At 35.7% G+C, this 24,237-nt stretch overlaps 2 protein-coding genes across 2 annotated transcripts; both read left to right on the top strand.

Moving 5' to 3' along the window:
- The first annotated feature begins 632 nt into the window (after positions 1–632).
- LOC141344935 (CD48 antigen-like) lies at positions 633–3,433 on the top strand. The gene is made up of 6 exons (XM_073849826.1): positions 633–801; positions 1,288–1,596; positions 1,721–1,987; positions 2,193–2,312; positions 2,471–2,511; positions 2,613–3,433. Exons 1-6 carry the CDS (start codon positions 735–737, stop codon positions 2,691–2,693), a joined length of 885 nt encoding a protein of 294 aa, XP_073705927.1. The 5' UTR covers positions 633–734; the 3' UTR covers positions 2,694–3,433.
- A 3,564-nt stretch (positions 3,434–6,997) lies between these two features.
- On the top strand, positions 6,998–16,944 carry LOC141343906 (interferon-induced very large GTPase 1-like). The gene is made up of 5 exons (XM_073848573.1): positions 6,998–7,423; positions 7,771–7,831; positions 10,050–10,643; positions 11,056–11,141; positions 11,702–16,944. The coding sequence occupies exons 1-5, from the start codon at positions 6,998–7,000 to the stop codon at positions 16,526–16,528; spliced, it is 5,994 nt and encodes a 1,997-aa protein (XP_073704674.1). The 3' UTR covers positions 16,529–16,944.
- Positions 16,945–24,237: the final 7,293 nt, after the last annotated feature.

Here is a 24,237-nt window from a genome sequence, read left to right as displayed (position 1 = left end):
ATATATGCAGGAAAGATGCAGTCTGTTTGAAATTGTTTTCTTGTTTTTAGTGACTTGTAATTGTCAAAAGTTATCTATTTCCAGTTTACACTGCATTTAATCCCCATTTAATTTTTTTTTTTTTTTTTTTTTTTTTTTTTTTTACTGTCCGTAAAAGGTTAGTAATTAAAATGAGTTTAGTGGACAGTAACTATTTTCTTCTATTGATTCATGCTGGATGTGATACTGTTTGTTGCCAGATTTGAGTATTATTCCCTCTGTGTCTGTGCTCTTTACAGTGGGATGCCATGTGAAAAAATGACTGAAAAATGGCGATTACATAATCAAGATTCCATGTACTTTATTTCTGCCCACTGATGGTTGCAGAAGAACTCTGTACAAGGATGAATGTTGCTTGTTCCTCAGTACTTGAGAGAAATCCCTCATACTATTTTTTTTTTTTTTTTTTTTTTTTTTGCTGATGTCTGCAAAATAATGTTTGGCTGCGGCACTTCAAACTCACATGGTGAGAACGGTGGTCAGTCTTTCCTTCTGTTTTCATTTGATTCAGTCATAGCAGTTTGTGTTGTGCTATATTTGGTTTATGAGGACTTAAACGTGTTTAATTTATTTAAATTATTAAACAAATGTTGAAGTGACCTGTTTGTGGCAGTAGAGTTCTGAAGAGGCTCCTCGGGTGTCATTGCACACATATTTAACTTCCTGTTTTAAAGACTGCAACATCAGCCATCTTGATGTTTGATACGATGGCAGGAGATCATCTGTTTGCATCTTTCATCCTTCTCCTTGTTTCAAACACAGGTAATAAACTCAGTTAATTAATGTATGTACCACAATTAAAATTTCTACTATAGTTTTGTCGTTTTTTAGTGCTTTATGGAAGATCATGCTTGTAAAAAGCAATTACATTTAGTTTGCCAAAGTTCTACATCTCATTTAGGGTATATCTTATTATTAATTAGTAGAATTATAAGTTATTTTTGTTATAGGTTAAGAAACCGCATATCATCATATAATGTGTTTTGTATACATTCATTGAATCCTTGTCTCATGGTCTAGAGAGACTACCTGTATTTCTATATATGTGTTAATATGTTAACTACAGAAATAATGAATTGAATGCCAGTGTTACAGATGACATATAATAATGTATGGGGAAAAATACTCTTATTGTTTATGAACTGCTTATGGTTTATTTATCCAAATAGGTGTCTATAGTGTGAGTTAATGACACATGGTGAGATGAAGGTGTGAAATGTTCTGAACTGCGCGTTTCTTTCTTTTCAGGGTTCAGTGCTGAGATCCATCTGTTTGTTAGAACAGGAGCTTCTGTTAAACTGGATTTACAGACTCAAGAACTACCAGAGTTTGATGATTTATCCTGGACAAATTATGAATCCAAGAATATAGTTAGATATACAAGTGAATTGAAAAGACAAAGACAACACCCTTCCTACAATGACAGAGTGGATTTCAATAATAAAACCTTCTCTTTAACACTAAAGAACATGCAGAAGGCAGACAGCGGACTCTACACAGCAAGAATAAGTGGATCAGAGATCAAAGATATTGTCAAATACAAAGTATCTGTTACAGGTGATTCAAATTCTTTATGTGCTTTAATGTGTTCCTGTTTATAATTTGCATTGTGTTTAGATGTGAATCTCACTGCATTACTATTGTGAATGTGATTGTGATCTTGGTTTAAAATGTGTTTTAGATGCAGTTGAGGCTCCTGTCATGACTGTAAACTCAATCTGGTCCAGCAGTGACTCCTGTACTGTGAGCTTCACATGCAGAGCTCATGAGCTCATGATTAACTCTAGCTATCAGAACAACAGATGCTCTCCAGAGGAAGTGACATCACATGATATCAACACTCTCATCCTGGACTGCAGTAAAAAATCCATAATCTGTAACCACAGCAACCCTGTCAGCTGGAAACAAGACAGAATAAACATCACACACCTCTGTGATGATAATGAAGGTAATTATCTCCTCCTGTTCAAGACATATGCACGCGCACACACACACACATACATACATACGCCATGTGCATTATCCACTAGTCTTTTTTTATCCCACCAATCAATAAAATTCCAAGTGGTATGTTATTTATAGATAATTAAAGGACTATAAAGCTTACTATGAATACACTAATTCATGCTGTTTTTTTATCTCTTACTTTCCAGAGAATGAAATACAGCAACCAAGATTTAACATTATGTTTTTTATTGTTATCGCTGTTGGAGTGATAGTGTTTGGTTTGGTTGGTGGTTTGGCCCTTTACTGTTGCTGCAAAAATAAAACAGGTATGTCCATCCCACAAATGCTGAAAAAACTGATCTCACACTTATACCTTAAATTGTTTCTTTGCTACCGAAAACAAGTGTCCAATCTAAAATCTGACAGAATCAAATTCAAATATGTTTCCACACAACCTGTAATCTGTTCTGCTCTGAACTTTCAGGTGTCAAACAGGCTGATGATACAGACTACGATGATGTTGAGGTGAGATTCATATGACCATTCATCTCTTGTCAAAGCCAATACTGAATATGAACTGTATTTCACTTGACTTTCTGTGTTGGTTTGTTTTACTTTCTCTTCAGACTCTGACCCAGAAGATGACAGGAGATACATGGACCACCATTACCTACTATACAGTAGGACGAAACCAAACGCTATCATGACTGCTAAAGACTCACAAACAAAACTTAAAGCCTTAATTCAGCTTCCTGACTTATTCTAGATTCTATCGTGAGTCCAATGAACTTTAGTCAGTCACTGCAGATGATACAAGTGCTTCTCTGCTTCTCTTATTACATATACTTTCATGTGATCACACTCTTGATGTGTGTTTTTGTGCTGTTTGGATTTCCCTTTCTTGACCAGGTTTCTGCTGAACAAGAGATTTTGAAATCTCAGTGGATCTAACCTGATTGAAGGAATGTTTTGTCATCATTTGCTCACCCACATGTTGTACCAACTCTGTCTGAATTTATAGCATGTTTTGAATGTTTGTCTATTCATTTAAAGTCAGTGGGATCAAGCTTAAAAAAAAGGACAAAAGTGACAAACATATTTCATACAACTTCAACATTTTCATTTTAAACAATACTACACACTAAATACAATTTGCAACTGAAACGGTCAATTGAAACAGTTCACATCTCCTGAAATGAGAAAATAAAGCCTCATGAAGCCTTGGTTCCCCTGATAAGTTGCTTACTTGTAATCTTACTTGGATAAGATTCAGTTCCTCAGAGTTTTGACAACATCACTCAGTGTTACTTTTGAAAGTAATGCATTACAATATTGAGTTACTCCCTAAAAAGTAACTTATTACATTACTTAGTTACTTTTTATGGAAAGTAATGTTACACGTTACTTTTGCATTACTTTTTAAATCTGGGCAGGGCTTGCTTGTTTGTTTTAAATATAAAAAGTTCTATTTTTGGCAAATGCAAAAGCCTTTTCTCATCAAAAGCCTCAGGCTTAGAGAAAAGTAAATTCACATCTGTACAGTAGACCAGAGAAGAAAAAAATGTCACCTCTTCCGCAATAAAAAAAGGAAAACAATTGTTAGATTATCTTGGGTTATTTTTGCTTATTAGTATGGATGAATTGAATCTAAGGTCAGAAGCAAAGACATCGGTTATTAAAATGGGATTAAAAACATAAAGGATATTTGTATCATATAACTATTGTAGGTTTGCATTAAATTTCGCTGTTTTTATTCATTTTGAGGAATACTGTATCTATTTTTTTTTTTTTTTTTTATTGAGTGAGATAATTTTTTGCATGTCCACATTTATTCTAGAACTAAAGTAACATATTACACATAATTTCTCTCAACATGGGGACAGGAGAGCTTTTAATCAATAAATAAGGGGGAAAAGTAACAGCCAATACTTATTTGAAAAAGTAACTCATATATAAAATATCATCAGATATTTTCTTGTCAATTAAAAAGTAATGCGTTACTTTACTAGTCATTTGGAAAAAATAATATTATTACGTAACTTGCGTTACTTGTAATGCATTACCCTCAAAACTGACATCACTAGCTGTAATGCCTGAAATATAATATCAATTGAAAATGTTACTAAACAGAGGAACTTGTTTTCTTTTTCTAGCAGTTGGAATTTCTCACATAAGTATATGTTTTTGTAAAAAAAAAAAAAAAATTTGACAAAAAGTACATTAAAACAGTTTATTGTTACTTAGCCTGTTGATAAAACTACCAATAGTACACTTCCCACAAATCAACCAACCTGGCTGTGCAACCTTGGAGCAAATTTGTGACATGCGAACAGCAAAACCTGAACAGAAAGTGAGTCATTCATCACATGATTTTCTTAAAACAAAAAAAATCTTGATACACAACTTCATTGCATACCTGATAAATGTTTTGAAACCTCTGGATATCTCATCTATCATGTATCTTTGAAAGGTCTTTCTGCATGTGATCTACTGAGGAATGGTGCTGCACTGTCTTCAATGTAAGTAGTTTTATCTATTTTCTTCAGAATCCACACACAGCCCAAAGTAGCCCTGTAGATTCAGGAAGGACTGCCATTGGATCCTCATGATACCAATGCATTAGACTGATTTCAGTAACTCTAAAGTCCTCACTGATTAGTCTGTGAATATTGTTTGACTGCAGCACCTCAAACCATTATGCAAGAAGCTTTAAAAAGCAATAACTCAAGAAGAGAATCGTTAAAAATGCTAGTTCAGCAACACCAGTCATTTTCATGTTTGTTACAATGGCAGTAAATCATAATCTTGCATAAATTTGAGCACATCAAAATCGATATTTTTACAACACTAAGAAGGCTCGTCACACCATGAAACTTTGCTCAAAGTATCGCCTGGGTCTCTACACATGAACTCGAGCATTGAGAACATTGTTTGTGTAAACAGAGTTTACTAAAAAGAAAGTTTTTGAACAACTCACTTTCACTGTTTGAGTTTCCGCTCGCAGCCGTCTTGCCAGTCAAGAAGTGTCGATCTCCGAATGCGAGAATAGATAGCTCCTAAAGTATATTTCCATATTAATGCACGGCTCATTTGTTGTTTTGTCGCAAGTGAAAAACCATATTAACCTTCTAGTTGTAAAAAGAGCCTCATATAAGCCTAATTTTTCATCCTATGGAGTCCATTCATTCGCATTCATCATGGTGTGTCGAGCATTCTTAGTGTTGTAGAAATATCGATTTTGATGCGCTCAAATTTATGCCCCTAGTATTCCCATTCACCAGCCATTGAAAACAAAACGAACTCACGGTCAATCTCAAAAACGGTTTGTCGTAATTATGTTTTAGAAATATGTTTGTCTTGTTTAAAATAAAAAAAAAACAGCCCAGGTTGCATTTTGGCAATAGTTATCCTTTAACAATTTGCTGAAACAATGATTCTTATTATTTATGTAACCGGTAACACTTTACAATAAGGTTCATTAGTTAAACATTAGTTAATGTATTAACTAACATGAACTAACCATGAGCAATACATTTGTTAATGTATTTACTAATCTTTATTAACGTTAGTTAACGGAAATACAGTTGTTCATTGTTTGTTCATGTTAGTTCACACTGCATTAACTAATGTTAACAAAATTTTAATAATGTATTAGTAAATGTTGAAATTAACATTAACAAAGATTAATAAATGCTGTATAAGTCCAGTTCATTATTAGTTCATGTTAACTAATATGGTTAACTAATGTTAACTAATGAACCTTATTGTAAAGTGTTACCATGTAACCAAATACAGGAATGTGAGTTGATGACATGAGATGAATGAGATGGTGGTGTAAAATGTTCTGATGTTGTATTTTTTTCTTCTCAGGGTTCAGTGCTGAGATCTCAGTGTTTGTGGAGACAGGAACTTTGTTCAGCTCGATATACAGACACAAGGACTAACAGAGTTTGATCAATTATCCTGGGGCAGTCTCCAGCTATATTTCTCAAGACACAGTCCGCTTCATATTGGTTTTAATCACTGCACGAAAAACGCAATCTTTATCTAATTCTGATTGGGTGGGCAAGGCAATCATTTGGGTGGGCTCAGCCCACCCCTGCCCATGCCTGGAGCCGGCCCTGCATTCAACACAACATCTCCGTTCCCTCCATCAGGGAACGATGGGGTTTCGTTTTACCAGAAATCATGTGACTTGTCTGAACAAGAAACCTATATCCTCTGTAGCTCACATTTCCAGTTGTAGTTGATCTGGGCCAGTTCAATGACCCCCAGTCTATAAAGCAAGTTAGAAATTGACAGGGTGAAGTCTATGATATGAGGTTGTCTAAGATTCTCTTGTCTCGTCCTTCATACACAGTGTGTAATGTTTGAGCTGTTTCAGTATTTTGAATCCTTTTGACGTTCAAGGAAGGATTCCAGTCGCTGATCAGATCAACAGGTGATTTAAATTTATTATTATTAATTTTAATTATTTTAATAGTGTACATATTTGTGCTATTTTGATAGTTGTATTATTAATTTTATTAATTGATTTACATTAAATCATGTGCATCTACATTGTTGTTGTTTTTTTCATTTTTTTTTTGTCACTTTCATAAAATTTTATATTTCATCTTTTTTTTTTTTTTCACAAAATAACCAATCAATTTTAATACAAAGTTGGTCAATAAACTATATAAATTTCCTGGGGGTCAGAGCTATGAAATATATCTTGGAGTTGCATATTAGGAGGTGGAGTTGAGGCTGTTTGGTTTCTTGTGTATTACCTGCCATGTACTAATGCAAACAGCAGTCAAATCTCATATTTTTGTTTTACATTAAGCATACGTCACATTTTCAGATGTCACTTGGTTTGATATTTTGTATCTAACACAATGAAAGTCATTTTTAAGTGTTTTACAAGTGTTAAAAAGTGATCAAATACTTTTTGTATTGTCTGTATTGTCTGAGGTTATCTGACCCACCAAATCTGGATAATGTTTATTTTTTTCTTTTCAGTCTTATAATTATGGATCAATTAGATGACAATGTCATGGACACCTCTCTAGAATCATATGGAGATTCAGGGGATGTCATGGATATTTCTTCAGTGTCATACAGAAATCCAAATGATGTCAATTCTCCAGTGGCACATCAAAATACAGATGACCCCATGGACAATCCTTATGTAACAGATCAAGAAGCAGATGATATTGTGGCTGCTCCTCCAGTGGCACATCAAAACCCAGATACCATGATGGACAATCCTCCAGTGAAACATGATGAAAAATATACAGAAAACTTCAACTATGACAATGATGACATAGATGTGACAGACTCAACCACCAAAGTTGAATTTCAGATGCAACCAACTTCTGTTCCTTTCACATCTCTTGATCAAGACCTTGGTGTAAACACTCCAGGAACCTCAAATAAAGCATGTGAAGAATACAAGGTAAATGTGATAACATTCTTAAAATAAAGGCTTCAAAAGTATTTACCATTATGAAGCCTGTAATTCAAAAAGAAATGTCCTTTTAATCTCAGTGTTCTTGCTGCACTTTACACACACTACAGGGCTAGGTGCATTTGCATACTACTTTCCAATGTACAGGTTTGGCTAGTTCTGCTACAATACTTATACAAAAGGCACAGATGTAGGATAAGCATACAAGTGTGATATTCAGATGTCCACATACCACATTGTATATATATGCATGTAAATTTTTGCTCTTGCACAATTATGCAACCTTTAAATAATCATGGTAATTAGAAACAGATGATTTGTTGTTCTTTTTCCAGGATAACGTGAAGCCAGTTGAAGGAGGGAGTGAAACGAAACCTAATGGTAATGCAAATATAGGTGTGGTTCCTGTGTACTCAGGCTTAAAGGTCCACTGAAGTGCCTTGAAACACGCAGCGTTATTATATGTGGTGACGTACTTTTAACTGAAACAAAAACATATCGCCCAGCCCTGCCCATTCATTTTGAATAGCCAATAGCGTTCCATTAATATCTGCTCGGGCAAGAGCCGTTGAGCTCGGTAAAGCCGCATTTAAGCTTATGACAGCCACAGGCTAATAAATTACCACACAGATTCAATATGAGACTTGCTAAAACGAAATAGTGATCATAATCATACTGAGGCTGTGTAATTTAATACATGCCGTCCGTACATATGAGCGCATATGATCTGCTGTGTAGGGGGCGGGACATTACGGACTCTAGAGAGCATTTGATTGGACAGAACGTTTGATGAGAAACCAGAGCCATATAAAAAGAGAGTTGCGACACTCCCATAGGCTTCCATAGGAACTGAGGAATGCGGAAGTAAAGCGTGTCATGGAGCGGTCAATAGTTCCAAACAACCAATAGCTCCTCCATTGAAGCCCATTCATTTCAGCGCTTCTCAAGCACAGTCGCAAGTATATTGAAGAAATTACTGCATTTCTTTACATTTTAACGCATCAGTTGACCTCTCGAAAAACTGGCCAATAGTGGTGTTTTATGAAGTGTGTTATAGTTAATGTTTATCGTTAAAAAATAAACTGTTAAACTGTAAATGCAGCTGGATAACGTGAGAAACACCGTAATAGCGACCATAACCAGATACTAGTTGTCATATTTTTATGTCTTTCTGCAATCTTTCTCTCACTGTAGGAGGTTGAATGAGTTTCAGTAAAGACTGCATTCAAGAAACACGATAAAAATGTATGCTGAATGCAATTCGTTGCCTTGTGTTTTTTTAAACATTATTTTCATCTTTTCTATTATGTTAAATGCCATTTTTGCTTGCCTTTTATAATATTCACTTATGTTGTATATTTGAATATCATAAAACAAGAGTAAATTACTTTTTTTTTTACATTAAATCGTTAAATCGAAACATACTGTATAAAAAAGAGTGTTTGATCATGTCCAAATACACATGCAGATGTATTTAACCTTAAATATTACACTAACTGTAATATAAATACTATATTAGAAAATGTTATCTTTTAAATGGTCAGGATCATTATTGCACATATTAAGTACAAAAAAACCTCCTCAAAATATTTACTAAATAGAACTTAACCATATATATTACAGTTATTTAATTGAATAAAAGTTACACTTAAGGTGTTTGGTCACATTTGACTGCCAAAGAGTATGAGAACATATTAATTATGTCTCTTTATCACTCCCCAGAATAAAATGCGATTGTAAAGCGTATTCAGAGAAGTTATCAATACACAATCAATGCACATTATGTGTTAATAATTACTCGAAATTGCTGCAAATATAGTAAAACTGCTGTCTATCCTATTTAACTCCATTCAAACACATTGACAGCGCGGAGCTGTTTGGAACTATTGAGAGCTCCATGAACCACGTGACCGTGTGGCGGCGAGATCAAAGCGTGTCGCAACTCTCTTTTTATATGGCTCTGTGAGAAACTGAAGTGCACGGTGATATCATCCAAATCCTTGATTCATATTGGTGGAAGTGACGAGACTTTAAGTTTTGAATGCTCATATCTTGTAAACGCGAATTTTGTCTTTGTTTTGCAGCACACTAGCTTATAGATAAACTTAAGGCTAATATATTCATACTAAAAGCCAAAAAACTTTAATTTTGATTTCAGGGGGACTTTAAATGATTCATCACAGCAACATGGTTAGCCCTAGTGTAGGCAATTTCTTCCAGAAATATATTTGTTGTACAAGTTGAAAGTCCACACAACCAATAGTGCCAGGTTGTGGCTACTGTAGCAGGCTGACCAGAGAATGTTTAACAAGTGTAGAAAAAGAAAGGTGACACTATAATGGCACAGAAACTAGAAGCACTAGTCAAATGTTTGGAATAATTAAACATTTTGAAAGAAGTCTTTTACGCTGACAAAGGCTGCCTTTATTTGATCAAAAATACAGATATAACAGTAATATTGTGAAACATTGTAATATAGTTGTTTCTTAATAATCTTAATTATTTCAAACTTCTGACTGGTAGATATCAGAGAAGCAGTGAGATCACATTATCTTATATTGTGGTGTTGTTCTTATCTCTGGGTTTAAGAACAGTTCTTTGTTGTTTATTTTAGATTACATGGATTCTGATTTGACCGTTGCATTATTTGGAAGTTCTGATGCTGTCCAGTTCGGATGTGACAACATTCTACTTGGAGAGAAACAACTCTGTCTTAGCGCAGGATTTCCCATGATTATTCCATTAGAGAGGAAGATATCAGAACATCATGTCTCTGTGATCAACATGATTGGCTCACATGAGATTGATCATGAACCTCAAGATCATGTTATTGGCCAACTAGTCAATGAAAATGAAATCCATGCCTTTATCTTTGTTGTGCGATTGGGCCAGTTAACAGATGCTGATAAGATGAGTATTGAATGGCTACAGAGAATATTCGGTGATCGAGTTCTTTCATTTGTGATGATTGTCTTCACCTATGAGCAAGAAGAAGAGTGTGACACTACAATAGATGACCTTAAGAACAACTCTGTTCTGGAGCAGCTGCTGAAGAAATGTGAAGGACGATATCACACCTCCAGCAAGATCATGAACAAACAATCAGAGTTGACAGCATTGGTGGACAGAATTAAGCAACTGTTCACTGACAATAATCAGCGGTGCTACACCAGAGAGATGTACAGCTCACCAAGAGACCTGCAAAACAGTGAGTTGAAAGTGCTAACACAGATTCTCAGATTTTTGTCTTACCACATATTCTCTCAAGATTCAATAATAATACTGCTGCAACTGAATCAAATATTATAATTCATGTGGAAGTTCTTGGTGGAATAATGTTTATATCACAGTTCCCCACAGTTGAAATCATGATACCTTGGGTGGATTAGAGAGGCACTTTAACATGACCCCTGCACCACCCAAGTGTAATTAGGAGTCAGAGCATAAAGTGTCTAGATGTTAAAAACCTTACATTTTAGAGGTGAGTTGAGATGGTAAATATTAGTGAGAAGCAGCGAGATGTTTCCAAATCCCCACCACTACCCAAGCACCCCAAACACTAAACACTAACACTAAAAGAACTGCCAATTAATCTTTTCCTCTATTTTCATAAAATCAAGGTGCAGAAAAAGAAGTAAGCATCGGTGACACCATCGCACAGCCTTTGGGGAGCTTGGTCCTAACTGACAAAGGAGAAATAGAAAAGGTACAAACTTATACGAATTATAAATAAGCTTGTTTTTTTCAAAAAGTTATTCATAGTTTTTCATATTTTCATCTTGATCGTAAAGGTAATCAATTCGTCATCAGGATTAGTGGCTCTAAAATAAATAATTGTAAATAATTGTCACTGTATATTTACCTGTGGTTTTTTTTGTTTTTTGTTTTTTTTGTATTGTTTAAGAGCTGTTAGGATTGAAGGGAAGAGTAAAGGATCGAAAAAATTTAAAATAGCAAAAATTGAGCCTCACATATTTATGATATAACAGATTTTATGTTTTTACATCTGTAAATACATAATATTGTTTATGTTTTAGATGCTGGCTATATTTAGTTTCAGCGTCTATTTGAATGTACAAATATGTATTTTTTTTGTCTCTGCAAATGTTAGATACATTCAATTATACATAGCCTAAGAATGAGATCAGGCTGCATATTTATACTTCTCATGTGTTCTTAAATGATTGCATTATTAAAAGTGTACAGATTACCATTCTTTTTCATGGCTTTTCAAACTACTATTTACATGTATTATAATACTTTCAGATGTGTGCAAAGCAACTCATTGACAGGATTCATCTTGAAGGAAAACATCAAAAACTGAGAACTGTGGATTTCCTTAAGCCAATTGTACAGTCCCAAGAGTCTTGTGCAGAAGAGGAGCTGGTTTCAGTTTTTCTACAAAAATTGATGATGATGGACTATAGAGCAAGATGCCTTAAGATTAAAGAGAATAGTGAACAACATCACGCACGACAAAGGAACAATGACTCATCTGAAGATGTTGGTGATGCCTTTTATAATATTTTTGGAAAAGCTACTAAACTCTCTGAAGACACCAACAAATTAGATGCAGTCCACTTAATGGATGTTCAGATGGCTGTGTTTCATTGCGCTCATAGTTTTCTAAAGCAGCTCATGGTAACTAAACTCTCACAGTGTCAGTATGCTCTGCCTCTGCTTGTACCAAATCCATTCACACAAGAGATTGAGTTCCCACTCTGGACATTTAGACAAATTAACAAAAGCTGGAAGACAATTGATAATACAGGTCAAATCTCTAGCAAATTCCAACCAGTCTACAAGGCAAAAACTCCAATGGTGGCTTTCTTTAGGTTTGGCCCTGTGACCTCATCCAAGTCTCAGCTGATGAACAGCCTGATCAATGAGAAACACAACACGTTCTTCCACAGGAACTGCCCAGGCAGCAGCAGAACCAGAGTGCTGATGGATGGAGTGGTGGAGATTGCCTGGTACTGTCCATCTGGAGAGACAACAGACAGGTTTACTCATTGTGTTGCTTTCTGTAACCTCCATGGTGATGCAGGAGCCCATGAAACACAGCTGAGTATTCTGACTAAAATGGCCTCTGTAAATGTTGCTATTTTACCACAACTTGACAAGAATGACAAAAGCATGACCAGGATCCAAAATTTCTACAGTGATTCAAAGCCACTCATCTGCCTTCTTAGTGACAGTGATTCAGCTCTGACCGAAATGCGGGAAGGGAAATACAAAATTGGTTTGAAAGACAGAAATCAGTCAGTTGTATTTGAAGAAATCAGAAGCGCTATAAATAATGGTCTCTTGTCTACTGAATCATGCTCCTTTTTCAAGCTTGAAGATATGGCCAAACTTTCCAGTATCAGAGTGGACGAGGTCACTGATGAAGACTGCTGGAAAGGAAAAGAGGCAGCGCTGCGGATGATGAGTTTACTAAAGGATAAAGATCTGACTGAAATCAAAGAATCATTCATGCCATGTCAGGGAAAACTGTGGCATCAGTGGTGCCAGAAGAATAAAGAACTTTATCGACCGACATTAGGAGAACTACATAAAGAAAGTAACATTGAGAAAAACAAAAGTTCTAAGAAATCAAAAATGCTGAAAATTCGTGAGCTGCAACAAACATCTGACATAAGTCAGTTCATCCTAATCTTCATTCAAAAACTGAATTCACAAGCAAGAAAAGAGGTGGTATATTTTCTAAAATGGCTTGGCATCCTCCTGGATGACTACACCAGTGAATGTCTTTCAGCACTTCATCATCAGTATGATGAAAAGTGGTCAACAGTCCTAAATCTTAAAAAGAAACATGACAGATCACAGCAAATGACAGCAGCACAAGTAGAACTTGAGAGAGTATCTGAGAAACTACAAGCTGCAACCTTTGGCTTGGAGCACATACTGAGAGAGATTGGTCAGATATATGAATCATGTTCATCTGTGAAAAAGAACAAAAAAGACCTGCTGTTTAATTTCACTTCTCTTCCGGGTCTTGCAGCAGAGATGATGATCTCTGGATTTCCATTGGAGCTGATGGATGGTGATGCTGCCCATGTTCCTCTGATCTGGGTTACTGCTGTTCTTGATGCACTCATCCAGAAACTGGGAGAAAAGAGAGTCTATGTGTTGTCAGTTTTAGGGATTCAGAGCTCAGGGAAATCCACCATGCTGAACGCCATGTTTGGACTTCAGTTTGCCGTCAGTGCTGGCAGATGCACCAGAGGAGCCTTCATGCAGCTGGTCAGAGTATCGGAGGAAATGAAAACAAAGCTAAAGTTTGACTACATTCTGGTCGTTGATACTGAGGGACTTCGTGCTCTAGAATTGGCTGGAAGGTCAACAAGAAATCACGACAATGAAATGGCCACATTTGTTGTTGGTCTTGGAAATATGACATTAATCAACATCTTTGGGGAAAACCCAGTTGAGATACAGGACATTCTTCAGATTGTTGTTCAGGCCTTCATGAGGATGAAAAAGGTTAAGTTGAGTCCAAGCTGCATGTTTGTGCATCAAAACGTATCAGATGTTACAGCTGGAGAGAAAAACATGGAGGGAAGGAGACGACTGCAGGAGAAACTGGATGAGATGACGAAACTTGCTGCTAAAGAGGAAGACTGTGATACAGAGTTTTTCAGTGACGTCATTGCATTTGACATTCAGAATGATGTGAAGTATTTTGCACAGCTCTGGGAAGGCAGTCCACCAATGGCACCACCAAACCCAGACTATAGCAAAAATATTCAGGAGCTGAAAGAAACCATTCTCTCAAAAGCTTCTAATTCTAGTGGTATTACAATGTCTCAGTTCAGAATGCGTATTAATGATCTGTGGAATGCACTGCTAAATGAAAACTTTGTGTTCAGTTTCAAAAACACACTTGAGATTGCAACATATAGGAGACTAGAAACTAAGTACAGCGACTGGACGTGGAGCCTCAGAAGTGCCATGTTGAGTGTTGAAGACAAATTCTACAACAGAATTGACAACGGGAACATTAAGGTGCATGACCATGAGTTGTTGACTGAAATGAAGAATACAAAAGATCAAGTAGAAAAAGCTATGTTGTCTTACTTTGAGGAGGATAAAGACAAAGAAATTCTTTGTCAGTGGCGAGGAAGATTTGAAACCAGAATCAAAGAGCTTCATGAAGACCTTGTGAAGGGAACAAAACGAAAGTTGGATGAAGCGACTGAACAGAAAAAAGCAAGGGAGAAAGTGGATAAAAAAAGGACAGAGTATGAAAACAAGCTTTTCAATCGGAGTAAGGAACTAGCTTTGAGTCTGAGAAATACAGGAATGGATGAACATATGCTGAACGGGGAGTTTGACACGATGTGGAGCAAATGGGTCACTGAAATGACGGAAGACTGTCCTCCACTGAAAGACTTCAACTTTTGGGACGATGTGATGAAGATTTTATCTGAACACTATGAATTTACTCTTGTAAATGAGCGATTAAATCAGACCAACTTCAAACCAATAGACTACCAGAGTGGTTATTGTGACTACATTACACTTAAACATCTGAAGAATTCTAATGACACTGTATCTTCAGAGGAAGCTGGCAAAAACTCTAAGAAAAGCAAGAAAGAGGTATTAAAGCAGATTATGATGTTCCCAGCTCAAATATTAATGTCAGGGATAGAATATGTTAAAGGGACTCAAAAGCAGCCAGAGAACATGGATGTACATGCTGACTGTCCTTACACAATAATGGAACTGATTGATAAAATTACTGAAAAAACTGAGATGATAATGGACAAAGCACTTGTTGGAAAATCAGGCTACAATGCCAGCTACATTCAGGAAATAATAGAATGTGTTAAAAAGTCAGTAAAGCAACATGAATCTTTGAGCAAAAAATACAAACTGAAAAAGGAGTTTACCATAGATCTCATTCTCTACTTGTGTGACATTGCAAGACAGACTTTCACTGAACTTCACAAAGAATTTATAGAAGCAAACGACCCAAGAATTTATTTTGGGAAGCAAAAATCTCAATATTGGAACATGTTCAAGAACTTCTACAAAGGAGCAGCAACAACAACAAACATACTGAGTGAATTCATCTGCAGCAAACTTGAGCCTTCCATCCTCCAAGCAGTTTACAACAAAACAGCTATTGATTTGGCTGCACGTATGAGGTCTGAAATACAAGCATTACGTGAGAACAGACCAAATCTGGAGAAACACATTCTGAAATCCCTTGCGGAAAAGGAGGATTTTGGACAGTACATAGAATACATTCATAATCCGAGAAGACACTTTAAACAATTCATAAAGAATGAAGTGGACAGATACTATACTGAACAAAACAGCATGATTCTAAACATTTTCAAAGGAAATCTAAGAGAAAAACAGCAGATTGTAAGTAATGCAGTCAAAGCAGCAACAGGGGAGGTCAAGAGTCAGAGTGGAGATGGCAACATGTGGTTCAGATGCTTCACCACAGCCCTGACAGATGAGCTAAAACTCACAGAGAACTCATGTGGTGACCTTAGTGAAATTAAAGACTTGGATTTTCTTGATGAAGTTTTAGGTGACAGTCTAAAGGAGAAGATGACTAACCTACATGACAGTTTTACAAGCATTAATAACATTAAAATAAAAATGTGCAGGAAAACCCCAGATGAGATATTAATTGACCACTTCTGTCAGTGCTGCTGGGTTCAGTGTCCTTTCTGTAAAGCCATCTGCACCAACACAATGAAAGGCCATCCTGGAGATCATTGTGTTCCTTTCCACCGAAATGATGGACTGAATGGGTGGCATTTCAGAGGAACAACAAATTTGGCTGTTGATTTCTGTACAACATTAGTAGCGAGTGATACGTTTTTTCACCCAAATTCCTCAGGTTATGTAGTCCCCTATAAAAAATACAGAAAAGGAGGTCGTAAATATGCTAAGTGGAGCATCACCCCAGATCACACTGAGCTGCCATACTGGAAGTGGTTTGTGTGCAGATTCCAAGAAGATCTGGAAATGTACTACAGTAAGAAATTCCAGGGAGGAGGTGAGATTCCATATGAATGGAGAAGGTACACAAAAAAAGAAGCTCTGGAGAGTTTGGATAAATACATGTAAAGGAAAAGTACACAAAATGGCATTCTGTCAGCTCCCTTTTTACAAATGATCTTTTTTCACACAGTAATTTTTCTGAAGAGATAGAGGCAATATATTGTAATTTGTAGGAGAATTAACAGAATACTGTCATGTTTTGTTGTGAACAATGTTGAGCTTTTTATTTCCTGTAGATGTGTTTATCAGTACTATCAAAAATAATAAATATCAATAAACATGAAAGTAAAAAACTACTATCAAAAATTAGACAGACAAACATGTGAATGTTAAAGCTAGGAAATGTTTTCATTTACTAGAGATGAAAACACACTATGATTTTCTAATTGTCAATCACTTTAATAGTTTGAAGGCACTTGTAGCACATATTTTTTATTCGTACTCATGGTTATCATAGACATATTGTAGTTTTACAGGTTTTATTAAATTGTGTCATGGAAATTCTAAATAAAACTGAGTGAATGAACTTCTTTGATGTTCTATTTTTGTTACACATACAATATATACATAATACCTATAATAAATTTAATAAGGTATTGCAAATGTCTGCTGCCTGTTGCTCTATATCAGAGGTCTCAAACTCAATTTCTGGAGGGCCGCAGCTCTTTTGGAGTTTAGCTCCAACCAGCTCCAACTCACACCTGCTTGAAGTTTCTAGTAATCCTGAAGACCTAGATGAGCTGGATCAGGTGTTTGATTAGGGTTGGAGCAAAAAAGTACAGAGCTGTGGCCCTCCAGGAATTGAGTTTGAGACCACTGCTCTATATGCAGTTTGCATGCACTGGTCTCATGTCTCACATCACCATCAGTCTTTACATTTATACATAGGAATTTTAGCAACTTTTTTTCTAATATTGATTTCAAACCAGGAAAACAACAGAAAATGTTATTTAGGACAGAAGTGGAGGGTTAAATAGGATTTGTTACGATGATTATATGGTGCATGTCGTTACTACCAGTGTTATTTTTATATTCAAAAGCAGCAGACATTTTGGGTGTCTATCCTATGACAGATTATAGTACACACATTGTTGAAAAGGGTCATGCCAGGAGAAATTTGCCTTGATCTTTTGCCATATAAGAGGTGCTAGTGACTTGATTTTCTTTTACTTAAAAAAAATAAAAAAAATAATACTTATTAATTTAAATTATAACTTTAACAAACACAAGCAAAATATGACAAAGAGTGAAAAAAGATAGCTAAAAGTAATGGATTTACCAGAGTTTGACTATGTTTCCAATGATTTTGCCTGTCCTGTATATTTGTCTGATGTCAAATAGAAAACAAACTACAAACATATATTTTTTCAAACAAATAATAGTCTTATTTTTTTAAATTCTATAATATTACTAACCAAGGTTAGTTATTAAAATGAGTTTGGTAGAGAGTTTTTCTTCTATTGATTCATGCTGAATGTGATACTGTTTGTTGCCAGATTTGGTGTTATTCCCTCTGTGTCTGTGCTCTTTATGGTGGGATACCATGTGGAAAAATGACTGGTTATATTTAGGGTTAAGTGTAGGATAAAGTTAGGATTAGGCAATCAGGTAGTGGCTTCAGGAGTGTAATAATTTGGAATGCAGGGAGTGCAGCACAGGTTCCCGCTGTCATAGAATAAAAAAAAAAATTGACAATATAATTTAGTTTAATTATAAGTGATTGCATAATCAAGTTTCCATTTACTTTATTTCTGCCCACTGATGATTGCAGAAGAACTCTGTACAAGGATGAATGTCACTTGTTCCTCATAGTTCTTCAGAGAAATTCCTCATACAAATTTTTTTTTTTTTTGCTGATGTCTGCAAAATGATGTTTGACTGCAGCATTTCAAACCACACATGTGATGAGAACGGTGGTCAGTCCTTCCTTAGGTTTTCATTAGTTTCAGCCTAAGCAGTTTGTGTTCTGCTATATGTGGTTCATGATGACTCAAATGTGTTTAATTTATTTCAATTATTTAACAAATGTTGAAGTGATCTGTTTGTGGCAGTAGAGTTCTGAAGAGCCTCCTTTAGTGTCATTGCACATGTATTTAACTTCCTGTTTTAAGAATGCAACATCAGCCATCTTGACGTTTGCTACGATGGCAGTAGATCATTTGCATCGTTTGCATCTTTCATCCTTCTCCTTTTTTCAAACACAGGTAGTATGTACAATAACAAAAAATTGTAATATTGTTTTATATGTTTGTAAATTCCAAGTGGTATAGACTAATAGACTAACGCTTGTTGTTTTTTATCTCTTACTTTCCAGAAAATTAAATACCACAAGCTGAACCTAGTTCAACGTTTCCCAACATTGTGCTCTTTACAGTTATCACTGTTGGAGTGATAGTGTTTGGTTTGGTTGGTGGTTCAGCCCTTTACTGTTGCTGCAAGAATAAAACAAGTGTGTCCATCCCACAAATGCTGAAAAAATGAATCTCACACTTATACCCTAAATAGTTTCTTTGCTACCGAAAACAAGTGTCCAATCTAAAATCTGACAGAATCAAATTTAAATGTTTCCACACAACCTGTAATCTGTTCTGTTCTGACCTTTCAGGTGTCAAACAGGCTGATGATACAGACTACGATGATGTTGAGGTGAGATTCATATGACCATTCATCTCTTGTCAAAGCCAATACTGAATATGAACTGTATTTCACTTGACATTCTGTGTTGGTTATTTTTACTTTCTCTTCAGACTCTGACCCAGAAGATGACAGGAGATACATGGACCACCGTTACCTACTATACAGTAGGACGAAACAAGTTCTTCTCTCATTACATATACTTTCATGTGATCACACTCTTGATGTGTGTTTTTGTGCTGTTTGGATTTGCCTTTCTTGATTTAGGTTTCTACTGAACAAAAGATTTTAAAATCTCAGTGGATACTATGAACATAAATTCGCAAGTGAAACAGTCTACACCATTTTTGTGTTCACCACAGAATGTAAACAACAGATTTGAGGTTTTTGGCTGCTGCAGGAGCTCCTGAGATGAGGACATGAAGCATCATGCTCAAATAACAAGCCCTGTTTCACCTGATAAATTGCCATCACTATCTGCTCGCTCGTAAAAATTTACACTAGCCATGCCTAAAATGTAACATCAACTGAAAATGTCACTAAACAGAGAAACACAGCAAATAAACACAGGGCGGTCAGTGGTGCCGGATGCGGACCTGGAGATGATGCTTGCCTGGGCCACTGAGAGGGTAGGGCTTGAATGGAAACGTCTATCATGTCCCAAACCCTCCCTGTTGGATGACTGGTATCTCAGAGTGGCTCACTCTGGTTTTCAGGGCCCCACCCAAGTCCCCTTTTTCCCGCAGGTGCGTGATGAGCTCACTGGGACGTGGACAGCACCTTTTACTGCCAGGAACCAGTCAAGTGGCACATCCTCCCTCACCACCCTCGATAGCAGACCTGCACTGGGGTACACGGCTGTCCTGCTGGTTGAGTATGCGGTGAAGATGCAATTGTGTTTCAGCTCCCCTTCCACCTGGTGGGGCAATCTGTTGCTCCCCTCCCCAGAAGTGCCATCTTTGGCTGTGTCTGTGACATGATGAAAACCGACAAGAGCAGGTTCATAAATGTGTGCCCTGTGTCCCAGATCAGCCTTTGCCCAGCAGTTCTCCGCCGCACAGAAGCAGAGTACATCCCAAACTAATTGCTTTAACAATGAATCTTATCATTTATTTGATCAAATACAAGAATGTGAGTTGATTACACAGGATGACATAGAGGTGTAAAATTTTCTGAACTGTTTCTCTCTCCTCAGGGTTTAGTGCTGAGATTTCTTTGTTTGTGCAGACAGGAGCTTCTGTTCAACTAGAAATACAGACACAAGAACTACCAGAGTTTGATGATTTAAATTGGATACATGATAACTCAGAGAATATAGTTACTATAAGTGTATTTAAAAAAAGACTTTACTCTTCATTCAAGGACAGAGTGTATTTCAATAATAAAACCTTCTCTCTAACACTTAAAAACATACAAAAGACAAGACAGTAATGTTATATACAGAGTATCTGTTATAGGTGGCACTCATTTCTTTGTCTGCTTGAATGTGTTCCTGCATAAAAGGCATTTCATAAGAGTGATTCAAACATTTCTTACTAACATTTAAAATATGTGACTTTTTTCTGCTTCCGTATCTTCAATTAAAGCAAATGCAACAGTTTAAGTTCTTGTAATGAAAGAAGTATTTTCGGATCATGTTTACATGCATTGTGTTTAGAAATTAATGTACAGTTTACAGCATCTGTGTTGTCTTTATTTAACTAAATTAATGTCTAAACCTTTTTAAAATCACTGGGCTGCCAACTGTAAATGTGATTCTATTCTTGGAGTGAATGTGTGTTTCAGGTGCTGTGGAGGCATGTGAAGATGTATGAGTTATTTTCTGCTCCCCTCATGACTTTAATATAGTTTTACGTAATCACTGTGTGTGTTTTTATGCTATTTGAATTTTCTGTCCTTGACTATACGTTTCTGTTGTACAAGAGATTTTAATATCTCAATGGGCTAACCTGGAACAACTTATATTTTTTACTGCTGTGCAATAAATAAACTTTGCAGCTAAAACTGTCCAAATAACTGATCTTCTCTTATATATAAAAACTGGAGAAAGCTACCAGTTATCATTCTCATTGACCTCAGTTACTCATCTCAAATCCAGTTAACCCTTTATAGGGCACTCATTGAAATACTTGGAAATTCCAAAATTCAACCCCAGGGTGTTATTGGGGGTTATTACAAGACCTTTAAACTTTTGTGACTTAATTTTTTATTTTTATGTTTTTATGTTGAAAATTAGGTTAAATGAAGTGATCATATATGGTCACTTGCCGGTCTATGGTAACTTTTTTTCCTCCAAAAAATGTGTATACATTTTAAAAATAATGCATAAATAAATACATAAAACATATATAATATTCATAGAATCTTTATTTAGAAACAATTTACACACACACAAAAAAAAAATAATATATATATATATATATATATATATATATATATATATATATATATATATATAAATGAACACAAAAACTTAACAGAATATTTATTTAGGAAATTAAAAATCTTGCTGTCTTCCTCGACAGAACCCTTGATGGGGTCAGCTGGCACAACAAAACTGACTTCTATCCATAGAATTGTTGAGTAGACAGCTGCGAAAGAAAAGGTTTCTGAGTCAGTATCAAGCCCATGTTGATTTGTTTGTAAAAGAAAAGTGCAGATCTACTGAAAACATAATATTCACATAAATAGTAAATTTATAATAAGAACTGAAAAAAATAGCATAAATTACTGGTGGTACCAACTATTTTAGCAGAAATAATTAACACAAATCTATTGGTACTAAAACCAAAATGACACATTTTTCACTGTTTATTTCTTGATCATTTCAATAAATGGTTTAAGTTTGTCACTGGATTACTGTATCATGTTATACAAGCCTTTGCAATATTCAGTGGACAAAAAAACAGGCATAAAAACAGCCAAACTATCACTTGCCTTACTTTTACCTGAACCGGGCGTATGTCTAAAAATGGACATTCTGTTGTGTTACCACAAACGGGCGTATGATCAAATATGATCACACCATTTTTATACCACATCGTAGGCTTGGGCGGTATCCAAACTTTGATACCGTCAAACCTCCTCCCTATTTTACCCCGGTATCCGGTATTACCGTGAATAATAAAAAAAATTATGACGTAAGGCTCAGACAGCGTCACCAAACTGTCGGCTTGTGCCTAAACCATTCAGAAACTGAATACCAAACACTACAACAATGTTAACAACTTTAATTAACAACAAATAGCAGTTTATAAAAAAAAGTGCAAATACAACAGTCAAACAGAATAAAATTAACAAACATCCTGGGGTGCGTTTCCCGTAGAACGACATAACTCGCTGGTTAACCTCCATAGTACGATGCATTGTTGTGGAAACGAACTAGCTCACGAGTGTTTCCCGAACCAATTATTGTAACAATTATTTTTGTTATACTATTATGATGATGCCTGTTTAAGTGTCCTACATTTAGACACTTACATGTCCCTCCTCAGTCTCTGCTAGCTGTGTTAAAAATTTAAATAAAAAGCTACAGAAATGTATATTTTAATGTACAAGTATAAGTATTTTGTATCCTTAGACCCAACAGTGAGTAGCCCAGTTAATAGCCAACGGGTCAGAAAACAGAAAACTATTGCTGAGTTAGCTTATTAAGGCAGCCTGTATTCTGCTGGCAAACCATTAAAATAGTTGGAGAAGGCGTTCGGATGATTCATGTAGTAAATATTTTGCTGTCACATTCTGCCACTATGGTTCCGCCCACTAAACACGTCTTCGGTGTTTATAAACACCAGGTCTGTTCACTTTTTGCTTACATGTTTAATTTGTAAGTTTATGTGTGTTGTTGTTTCAAAGTAATGTCTTTTTTATTTACATTTTCATAGCTTCTACCCTCGATTATATGCAGGTAAGAAACTTTTTCTCACGGATCTTTATCTCACCCTGCTTTGCTCACTATATGTGTTTTCTCATAAACAGGCTACACAAAGAGCTAATCCCATACAGTAAGAAAAGGTTCAGTTGAGAAATTTGTAGGAACATAACATATAACGTGATTTTTTTAAAAACAGGAAAGTTTCTCTATAGCTCACACTTTCGGTTTGTAGTTGCTCCATTAGTTTAACAAGTTAGATGTAGCCTAATTATAAACGTTATGCGTTGAGGCGGTTAAACTATATTATACAAAGAGGCTATCTGAGTGAGAATTTAATCACGCTTATTATTTTTTTTCACCAGCAGTGTATGCTTGGATGGATAGCTGTAAAACAAATTATTTAGTTTGTCCGTGTTTCGTCTGTTTGTTCACACGGCAATGGTTTTTCAAACGCACATGCAGTAATTTTAATATATGTGTACTTTAGTGTTGTCCAAAAACAGAATGGTTTCAATGGTTTTCGCTGGGTCCATGTACTGTACAGATACCAGCTGCACTTTTTATCTTATTCGCTTCGAAAGGCCGAATGAGTTGACGCAACCGCAGAATAATGAGAAGCATTTTAAGGCTGTTGTGCGACAAAATACTCAAAACACATTTTATAACAAAAGTCGAGGGTTTGAAATACCATCCTTTTTGTGATCTGACGTGGCTTTTTAATTACAGAATAAGGCAGAAAATGTATATGTATTCTATACTATTTTCTCTGTTGATTAGCATTGCATTATAAATAGATTTCATTACTATTAAAATACCAGAGATGGCTCGAAGAACACAGATAGCCTATACCAAATGTGTTAGCAGTCATGTGTTTATTTTAATGCTACAACGATAGCTGGATTCCTTTGTCCAAATTAGAAACTTACTGGAAAGTTATGTTATATTACTTTGTGAGGCATATTTTACCTTTTAATAAAATTCTAAAATGGTATGTCCCTAATGTTGTGCTATTTTTTCCAAATAGTTTTGAATATCAATATGTTTTTATATCGAAGTAAAAAAACAGTATTGTGACAAACACTACTATATAAAAAAAAAAAAAAATCAATTAATCTGTCATGATCGGGGCTGTGGGGTTTCCCTCAGCCTCCTGAGGTCGCTATTCACACTGCACTTCTGATAGCATTCACCTGTCCTTGTCGTTAACACTGATTCACTCACAGCTGTTCACCATTTGGACTTTTGTATAAGAACTCTCATTTCTCAC

The sequence above is a fragment of the Garra rufa genome, chromosome 10 (genome assembly GCF_049309525.1).
Source record: "Garra rufa chromosome 10, GarRuf1.0, whole genome shotgun sequence".
NCBI classification, from domain to species: Eukaryota; Metazoa; Chordata; class Actinopteri; order Cypriniformes; family Cyprinidae; genus Garra; species Garra rufa.
Note: the sequence above shows the minus strand (reverse complement) of the source record. Positions and strands in the feature narration are given on the sequence as shown.